The sequence below is a fragment of the Agelaius phoeniceus genome, chromosome Z (assembly GCF_051311805.1).
Source record: "Agelaius phoeniceus isolate bAgePho1 chromosome Z, bAgePho1.hap1, whole genome shotgun sequence".
Taxonomy (NCBI): Eukaryota; Metazoa; Chordata; class Aves; order Passeriformes; family Icteridae; genus Agelaius; species Agelaius phoeniceus.
This window is the reverse complement of record NC_135303.1, coordinates 70,363,380-70,373,156: the sequence shown is the minus strand read 5'-3', so window position 1 is coordinate 70,373,156 and position 9,777 is coordinate 70,363,380. Positions and strand designations below refer to the sequence as shown.

The window sequence follows — 9,777 nt, the reverse complement described above, 5'->3', positions numbered from 1 at the left end:
GATTAAGAGCCATAATTTAGAGTGCAAGATTTCAGGAATGCAGCTGGGTCAATTAGGCTTCATCGTTAATTGAGCCCTGGAGGAGGAACAGTGTACTCTTGTTACTGGCAGGTGCCACTCCCAGAAAACATACCAATCAGACCTTGCTCTCAAAGCTAGGACACAGCTCTGGTCCTCTACTGTACTTGTGCTTCCCAGAGTTCTTCAAGGCTGACAGTCCTTTCCTAGAAAGGCCTGGAAAAAATAAATCTATATTTTTGTATCCTTGCCTTCACGGGTCAGCAGGACACCTGACCAAAAATCTGAAAGAGGGAAGGTACCAGTAAGTGTACTTCTGAAACATTCTGTGTGGAGGGAAAACCAACCTAGAGAAACCAAATTTTTGCTCATAATAGTTCATGGTTTTTCAGCAACATGTATTCAAAATTTTCATTTCCAGAAAACTGCACAAGACTTAGGAAGTTTAATCAGTGTGTTAAAAGACCTCTTCATAAAAAATACAATATAAGAAATCTTTGCCAACTCTTTGAATATATTTATTTATGTTTGGATTTGTGTAAGGAAGACTCATGCTATAAATTTTCATTAAAAACATGTCATTAGAAATAAATAGTACATTTATAGTCATAAGTAAAACAGTAGTTTTTACGCACACGAATGTTTGGCTTCCTCTTACAAAACAGGAATTGTATTTCACCACCTTTTTTTGTTTATTTGTTTATACTTGATATAAAAGGATAAAGCTGCTGCATGAAGTTTATATTTATTGTGGATTTAATATATCCCCAGACTAGTTTTTTGTCTATTTTCCTAATAATATTGATACAGGAAAAGTACCCCTCTATTCTTGTTATTGATTTTCGATATGGTAAATGAGCTTAAACATCACAGAAAGAATATAATGATAATAACAAAGATTAATACATTTTTTGCTTTCTTCTGCTTGCTGATGGGAATGACTGATTTGTATGAGAAAAGAATTATGTTTATAGAAAGGCTTGACACCACCAGCTACTTAAAGGAAAAAGTACATTATTATAGAACTTTATTTTCATTAGCTATGTGAAGATGCATGTCCTGGTTTCTCAGATACTAGGAAAGCAGAATTCCTCAATGCTGTTCTCCTTTCTTGTTTCTGTTTCCTGCAGATCCAGCTGATGATACTCAAATGTCACGCGGTTGATGTGTTTGCCACTGGAGACCATCCGCAGCACAGTGTTGTCACAGCCAATCTTCATTTGGGCTGTTTAGGGAAAAGAGATATAAAGGGGCTATAAAGACACATTTATATGACAGAAAGTGAGGGAAAAGAGATATGTAATGATGGGAATTATGAAGCACCAATACATGCAGTTTTGGAAATAAAGAAAATTTGTGTGTCGTGATGACCTGCTGGTGGTGATATTGCTGATTAACGTTTGTGTTTGTGAGTTTTGCTTTACCATGCTTGGGTATTTAATCAAGTATCCTTCCCTCCTCCAAAGGCTACTCCATATCTATGTGCTACTGTTAGATACCATGAGTGATGGGTAAGGGTAATGGCACTCTATCCTGGAGTTAGCCAAAATTAGCAACATCAAAATATTTCCCATTAGAAGGATGAGTGGATTTGTGTGTAAGGACGTTCTTCACAGGAAAAAAGGCATTTGAGAGTCCCATCAAGACAAACTCAAATGGTAGTGCCCAGCACGTGGTCCTTCCACTCTGAGGGAAATTGAGTGTCACTAACTGCTGCTTTAGGCATGCCATTTGAGTGGAGGCTTGGCAAAGCCTTTTTGTTTGGGGAGCTTGGGGGAACTTCCTCACTTGAGATCAGGAGCTGCTGAGATGGATTTCCACTTCCTTCACACCACCAGGAAAACACATTTTAATCTCGTTCCAGTGCTCAGGATTATCATTTAACAGCAGCGCTTACCAGTTAAATCTTTGAAAAGTGCCTGGACTGTTAAGTTGTAGTGTGATGAAAGGCAAGGGAGACCACAAGGACCAGGCACATTCCTGCCCTGCAAGTCTTTGGAAATGCTGCTTCTCCAGTGCCCTGTTGGTACTCCTGAGAAATGGCAGATGTGCCACAGGGGTTAGTCTGTCATATCACTGCCACACTTTACAGTCTGCTATTGAATATTAGGGAAACTGGAAGTTCTTATTTTTATGGGGAGAAAGAAGGCACTGGACTAGCATGATAATGAAAGAGGTTCAGAACCCCAGCAAGTTCAAAGTATAGAATGGGCTTTTGGGATATGTGTTACACCACCAGCAGAAAAGGTCTTGGGAACACTAAGTAAATGAGAGAAAAGCTCTTTAACTGAATCTGTCTTCATTTGTAGTGAATTTCCAGACCTTTTTATGTGCTGACATTTTAATATTTGTTTTTGTCATAGGACAAGAATTTTTAAAATATGTCTGATTCAGCCTTGTCATAATGATTACTAAAGGGGCAAATGAAGGTGGTCATGGGTGTGCTGTAACACATAGCCAAACCACAGGCTTCAGCTCTCATGTTCTGCTAAATGTGAAATTCACCCTCTAGCAGGAAGTCCAGGTGTGTGGGGGGATCCCTGCATGTCTTATTATGGTTAATTATTTTATTATGTGGAGGTAATTGGAAGAAGTTCTTACCAGACCCATGAAAGGAATGGCAGAGGTCAGCTAGTGGAAACATCTTGGATGGGTCTAAGCCAGCTCCTCCAAGAAGCTCTACAAAATCTCCCACTCCTGCACAGCTTGCAGATGGTTTCTTAAAAAGGCAGAGGCCAAAAGTTATTTACCATTCATCTTCAAAATGTAGCAGTTCTGCAGACATTATTGGAACTAACAATAGGTTTTAGAAATCCCCAGTGCTTAAAGCTGTGTGAAATCAGTTTCTCATCCTGAGCAGTACTACCTTGATTTTATATTAGTAAGTTAATTTTCTTCAGGCATTCCAAAGAAAGACCTAAGTAGACTCTGAAAATTACTAACAAGTAGAAAAGGTGTTGATTCAACTGCTTTTAATGCAGATAGGCAATCTGGTTCTGGGTGCTTAAACACGTAATCAAATTAATGCAGGCATGGGCTGTGTGTATGCCTATATTCAGCTGGCAGGCAGGAACTTCAGTTTCACTATACCATACTCATTCCTAAAAAAATGCTAAAGTGCACCATTGTGGCAAAGTTCAGTTAAGGTAGAAATTAACAAAAAGAGTATTTTCTTTTAAAGCAATGGCTTACTGTATATTAAACCCACAATTTTCCTGAAATTAATGCTGTTTGCCAAAAATCTCTTGTATAGACACCTTGAGCACCTTTGGGCTGTCACCCCTATGCTGCTATTTAAGTGCCTGCTTTCTTTACCTTCCTTTGCTGTTGTCCTTTTCTGCTCACCACTGAAAAAGTCAACTAATTCACTTGCCCATCTCTCAAAATCTAGTTTGTTCAGACACTGGCAATCTCCTTGAAGAGCTCAGGCTGTCAGACTCACTGCCAGGACAAAAAAAAAAATTCCTTGCTCTATTCTTCTGAATATTTTGTAATTGATACCTTCTTACACCACCCAGGCACAGGTATCACCAATAGCTCCTGTCTTCTTTTGTTGGTTTGTCATCAAACACCAAATACCCCAGAACAGAGCAGAGAATGCTGAGCATATGGAGCAGGCAATCAGCTGTGAGCACATTTGTATTTTGTCTGTGACAAAATACCTTGCTATCTAGTGGCTCCATTCTCTCTTCAGAGGGTTTGCTGCTTTCATTAATTTAAATACAGACAGACAGCTCTCGGAGAGAGGGCTCCTTTCTTTATAATGAAATCCTTACCCTTTGCTATGGCAAGCAATAGTTACTTTCATTAATGGTGCTTTGCATGATCTGGCTGCCATTGCAACATTACAGAGACAATAGTGACAGAGACAGCCCCAACTCTCCTCTCTGGGAGAAACCAGAGCCCTCCTCGTGCACACAAGAGGTCCAGAACACCCATGCCTTAGCAGCCAGCATCACAGCCTGTCCCTGCTTCACCCCTTCCCGCTTCTGTGCCCACAAAAATTGCACATGCTAATATTTTCTTAGGAAACAAAGATCTCACCTTTAAAAAGAGACCATTTAAATGTCCCAGGATAAGATCAGATATTTTTATCACCACTGGGTAGATTATGGAGAAGCTGCAGTTTCTGTGCTGGTGAGGAATGACCATGGTAAACCTTCCTGAGGGGGTCTGAGAGATGACATTGCAAGCTGGGACATGGGAAAAGGTACAAGAGTTACTTGTCCAGTCATCGCTGCATGTAGCAAAACTCCATCATTACAGTAGCAAAAAAGCAGAGATATAGTTTAATTACTGTGAGTTACAACCAAAGGCTGAAAAAAAAATTGTGGCATTTTCTGAGGTTCTTGCATAGCATTTGTTCCTTAAAAATTCCCTCCCCCTTTTTTTACTATATAGCATGAGGTCTGGCAGAACCTGAGGGTGAAGCAGTCATTAGAGGAGCTCACACCTGAAATCTGTACATCAGGGGCTCATGCTGTCAAGGGCTCATACAGTTTGTCAGTTTGAAGGAGGCTAAACATGGGTGGAGGGAGGAATTGTGTTTAGTTTTGACAGCTTATTGCCTGATATTGCCAGCAATTCCCTAAATCCTATTCTGCTTCTCTGAACTGGAGTTTCTTACACTGCAAAATATCTCATTGAAATGGGAGCATGATTTTATCTTTAAGTTCAAACTTATGAGTTCAGGTAAAGGAGTATCTTCTACGTGAGCAACCCGAGGGATCCTTGGCATAGCTCTGGAGTCCTGCAGTTGCTTCAGCAGGACAGTGACACCAGCCACCTCCAGCAGCTGAATATAATAATCACATCTGTGGGCATGAAGCCACGCCAGAGTGGGGACCTAGCTTGCAGGCCCAAGTCTGAATAACTTGCAGTAAAGACATAGCAGACATACTGTCACTGCTTTTTGGTTTGGGGAGCCTTTTTTTTTTGGTGTTTTTATTCGTGTTTTTTTTTCCCTTTTGTTGTTTTTGGGGGGTTTGTTTGTTGTTTGGGTGGGGGTTTTTGTTTGTTTGGTATTTGGTTTTTGGTTTTTGTTTTGTTTGTTCTGCTTTTGTTTTGTTTGGTCACTTTGAGTAGTTAGCAGATAAATCAGACTGGCCTGAACAATAATTGTTAAATGTCCTGTCCTCTCTGGAAAACATAATTCAAGTGAGGAACATGTTGCCCAGTCAAGTTGTGGGTGTCCCACTGCTGGAAAATTTCACAACCAGGTTGGATGAGGCCCTGGATAACCTGGTCTACCATGTGACATTCCTGGCCATGGTGAGGGGGGTTGAAACAAGATGATCTTTATGAACTCTTTCAACCCAAGCTATTCTACGATTCTGTGATAATTTGTGCCTTGTCGGCTCAGAGGCTTAGGCAAAGAACTTGCGGGTAGATCTCTGTGATCATATATCTCTCATAACTACCATATAACATTCAATACACTGATTTTACTGTTGACCTTTTTCAAATATTTTTTCCTCATTGTTCACCCAGATCTAGAAAATGCTGAGATTGAAGTTACTCAATTAATACTATTTGTTCTAGCTAAATGAGTTGGAACATGTCAATATTAGATTGGGAGGGATCTTATTTGAAAGAAAGAGCCTTATGGTCTTGCATATTGAAGCCTGTGTGACCTCTTAAGCTCCTTTGTTTTCCTGGGACACACACTGAGGCTGAGTCAAGCCTGCAGGCATGCAGGTGCACATGGTTCCACTGCAGCCATGTCAGTGCAGACAACCACAGTGAGAAACTCAGTGCAAAGCAACACATTCTCTTGGCTTCCTGCCCCAAATTCAAGCCCCTTTGGCAGAATGAATTGCAGACTTACGGAAGAGATTGCTGCTTTTCTTGACTGTGACAGTAAATCCATTGCCTGGTAGCTGAATCCTGAAGAAGATCATTGCCACGTTCTGTGATGATCTGATGGTCCTCTGAATATTCCCACTTTCACAGAAGTCTACGTATCTTTGAGAAGTGGTGAGAGGATGGTCCAAGGAACTGGGAAATTTCTCTCCCTTGAGTATCCATCCATCAAACACCTACAGAGGTCCAATAATATAAAACTAGGTTTTGCTTAATACTCTGTTAGCAGAGAGCAGAAACATGAAGTATAACAGACACTCTTTTCTTTTGACACCAAATAACCTGTTCAAAGCCACAAACTGAAAACAAAAATTCACTGTATTTATTGATTTCCTAACATTTGACTAATTATTCATGCTTCAATGGATGTTTAGGAAAGGGATGCATATAACTTTTGTTTTTATCTCCTTCAGGTGACAGCTTTTGTTACCTACTTTTTTTTTCACATTCTTTTTTTTTTCTTTGCAATTGCATTGTTACTATAAGGAGTTTTTGACCAGCTTGATTTAGATGCTTTACAGCTTGTCATTAATGGTCCCAGTGGACATGCAGAGATATTGGAATACAGAAAACTTTAGGGAGGAATTATTGGCAGAGGTTTTGCTCTCGCTTGTGTCAGCTATTTTACCTCATCCTAACCACTAGAAAACAAAACGAATCCTGCATTATTTATCTGGACTTTAAGTATCAACTTCTACAAATCTTTCCTCCATTAAAAAAAGCAACAATTTTCCCTCACCATCTTCAGATCAGAAGCAGAAATACCTATTAGTTCTAGCATAGATACACAGCTGCCTGCCCTGTTGTTTCAATTCCCTCCTAGCTGCTCCCACATGGCAATTCCTTGAATACTTCAGTCAATATTCCCAAAATTCAAGGATCAGGTTCAGCTGTCGCTTCAGTCAGTAATTCTGATGTGAGACTTCCTGATGAAAAAAACATCAGGATCTGTCTCTGGATTTGCCAGAACTATAAGTTTCTGAAGTAATGGGATGTAGGTGTTCAAATTACATGAGAGAAAAGCTGTATATATATATATATATATATATACATATATATATATACAGAGAGAGCAATATAATAGAGAAGTTTGGGACACCATTACCAAAGAAAGGAAAGCCCAATAAAACATAAAAGATATCTTGGCATTTTTCTAGCCTCCATGAGCGACCATAAGTGCAGGTACAAAAGCCTTAGCCCCACAAGAGACTGAAATCAGCCTCCCTGCAGCCACGTGGGGAGACATCTCAGCCAAGATATGGAATGGAAGGACAGAATTCTGAGCAGGAGACAAGGAAAGGGCTGAAGGGCAGCTTTCCTCCTTCACCCTGTTCCCAGACCTCAGCTTGCCACTAGATGGGTTGTGGTCTCTTCTGTGCCTTGCCAGTTCAGCAAAAAGGGAAAAGTGCAAGGCGAAGGGAGCCAGGGACCATTGAACCTCCCCTTCTGTCCTTGACTGAGTTCAGATCTTGGTGAATGCTCCTGCCTGCCAGAGAAATGTGCTGGTAAAGTTTTTCAACACTGGAATATAAATGGTTCTGAGTCATGAGCCTCTTTCTGTTCAGAGCCAATATCCTGAAAAGTTCTAGCAGGGAATTTTTAAAGAAAACCTGCAATGATCCACTCACTATTAATCTGATGGTAAGTGACCTGAGAGCAGAGGTCCCAGAGCAGTAACAACGATCCAGAGATCTGTATCATTATCTGCTGGCTCATCTGATTCACAGCGCAATGAGTAAATCCTACTGCCCAAATTTTCAGCTGTTCACCTGGGTATGGACACTCCACAGAGGCACTTCTGGAAAAGTTCAGGAGAGGTACTGTAGGCTGGAGAGGGATCCTCATCCCACATCTGGCTTTGCTTTAGAGGAGTGGTGATGGGGGGGACACAGAGTGCCTCAGGGAGGGGAAAGAGCCATCCCAGGGGAGGTTGCCTTGCCTGCTTTTTACACACAAACACACACAAGACACAGATGTGCACGTGTGTTCGCCTGCCCCTTGCACACACAGTAAACACCTCAAAAGCAGCTTCTTACCTTCAGGAAGTCCCCCCCTTGGCAGTCGATGTTTACAAAGTCGTAGTGAATCGTGATGAGCTCCTCGGGCTCCCCGATGAAGAAGGTTGCGCAGTGCAGCTGTGGTTGGTCTGCGGTGAAGGTGAACTGCCCCTCTATACTCAGCATGTCAATGCACCCTGGAGAAGCAGGGACAAAGGGCTGCTGCTGCTGCCTGCTCTGGAGGAAGACTCCGTGCCAGCTCCCACTGTGCAGGGAAGGAGGGGGATAGGAGAGACCACCCCCCCGCACTGGGATCCGGCTGGCACTGAGGACAGGGAGAGCCAGCTGAAGCAATTAGGAGCCTGCTGAGCATCAGAGGATGAATAGTAACTGGCAGGTGTGAGCACAAACGTGTGACGGGGGGAACGAGGGGGGACGGTGTGTCAGTCAGTGTGTCTGCATCTCTGAGCAGAAAACTCTGTGTGTACACGTGCACAAGTGCACAAGCACTCTATTCTTTCAGATTTCTCTCCAGTCACAGCTGCTACACCTGCCCCACCCCTTGGCAATGTGACCCTGCCTAGCGACATGGGTAGGAAATCCCCATCTGACTCCAGTTATTTGGGACCATTAACTATGAACCCCAACCCTCTGCCTTAAACCACAGGTTTCTGCAGGTTTAATGCTTTGTCCTTCTTCTCCCTAGTCTTGCAAAAAGCTCCTGCAGCTCTGTTACTCCCAATTAGCCCTTTTCCTTCCCTGAGGTACACCCAGGATTCTCTACCTGTCAGTAGTCCCTACCAGAGCACCAAAGAAACTCACGGAGCGACCGCCGGTAGATCTGTCCTGCAGACAGCTCTCGCTTCAGATCCTCACTGAGTAGTAGGAAGGGGTCATCTTCACCAGCATCCCTCACCTGGTTGAAGATGGAGGGCAAAAAGAGTCTGGGGCAAAGTGAAATGCAGCTCTCTCCCTGCACCTCTCAAGAACAGGCACAGCATATTATGTCCCCCGTCCAGAAACAGTGCAGCTCTGGAAGAGCTCAGGCTGAAAGCTGCCAACCTGCAGTAGAGGGAAAATAAACTTGGGATCTAAGAGGTGAGCCCAGCAGCTGAGTGCACTGAGAGTTTCTTAAATCCTCAGCAAAATTGCTGAGCATAAATTAATAGAGAGGTAGTACAGAATACATGGGACTGTTGCATTAATGTTACCCAGGCATAAGTTTAATGCAGGAGAAGTGGGAATAGGAAAGGGAGAGAGAATAAAGCACAACGCTTGAAAGATGAGAGCACAAGTTAGAAGACAGCAGCTAAAAGCACAGTGAGATGTTTAATCTCTAGCCCTATTGCTCACCTCCAGGTATCTGGTTTCTCCTTTGGAAGCTGCCAGGAAGATGAGAACGAGGTGGCATTGAAACTGGAAAGCAGACGGCATGCTGACACCTCCTCTGGCAGCTGTCCCCCTGTGACCAAGTTTCTCCGGGTCTGTGCCGGTATGCAGAAGCCGCTGGGGTGTCTTGGAGCGACTCTTTTTATAGAGCTGTTGGGAGGGGAGGCACTTGGTCCCCGTACTGATAGGGTAACCCATGGTAACTGAATTCCTCTCACAGTGACACAGTACGTGGGCATGACAAGGGTCCAAATTACAGCCACAAATTTTCAAGACGGTTGAATTCCCCTCTCTGGCAGATGTCTTTCCTCCTAATCTGTCTGGTGGAATAGCTGAAAACCTGTGGGGGAGAGAGCCCATCCCTGTGCATATATACGGGGCACTCATACACTGTGTTTATTTCCAGTTATTCCAAAGCAAGCAATGAGGAGCAACCCTCCCTCCTCCCGGGGCAGTCTGGGGTATTTCAGACTGCAGGGCTTTCTGCCTACCTTGTGCTGCTCTGTGACAT

The 9,777-nt window shown here is 42.9% G+C and overlaps 1 protein-coding gene across 1 annotated transcript; it reads right to left on the bottom strand.

Annotated features, from left to right (window-relative positions):
- Positions 1–512: 512 nt before the first annotated feature.
- On the bottom strand, positions 513–9,403 carry CRHBP (corticotropin releasing hormone binding protein). Its single transcript, XM_054652433.2, has 7 exons — positions 9,231–9,403; positions 8,700–8,793; positions 7,917–8,074; positions 5,846–6,056; positions 4,063–4,211; positions 2,620–2,737; positions 513–1,243 (listed from the first exon to the last, which is right to left on the bottom strand). The coding sequence occupies exons 1-7, from the start codon at positions 9,309–9,311 to the stop codon at positions 1,086–1,088; spliced, it is 969 nt and encodes a 322-aa protein (XP_054508408.2). The 5' UTR covers positions 9,312–9,403; the 3' UTR covers positions 513–1,085.
- Positions 9,404–9,777: the final 374 nt, after the last annotated feature.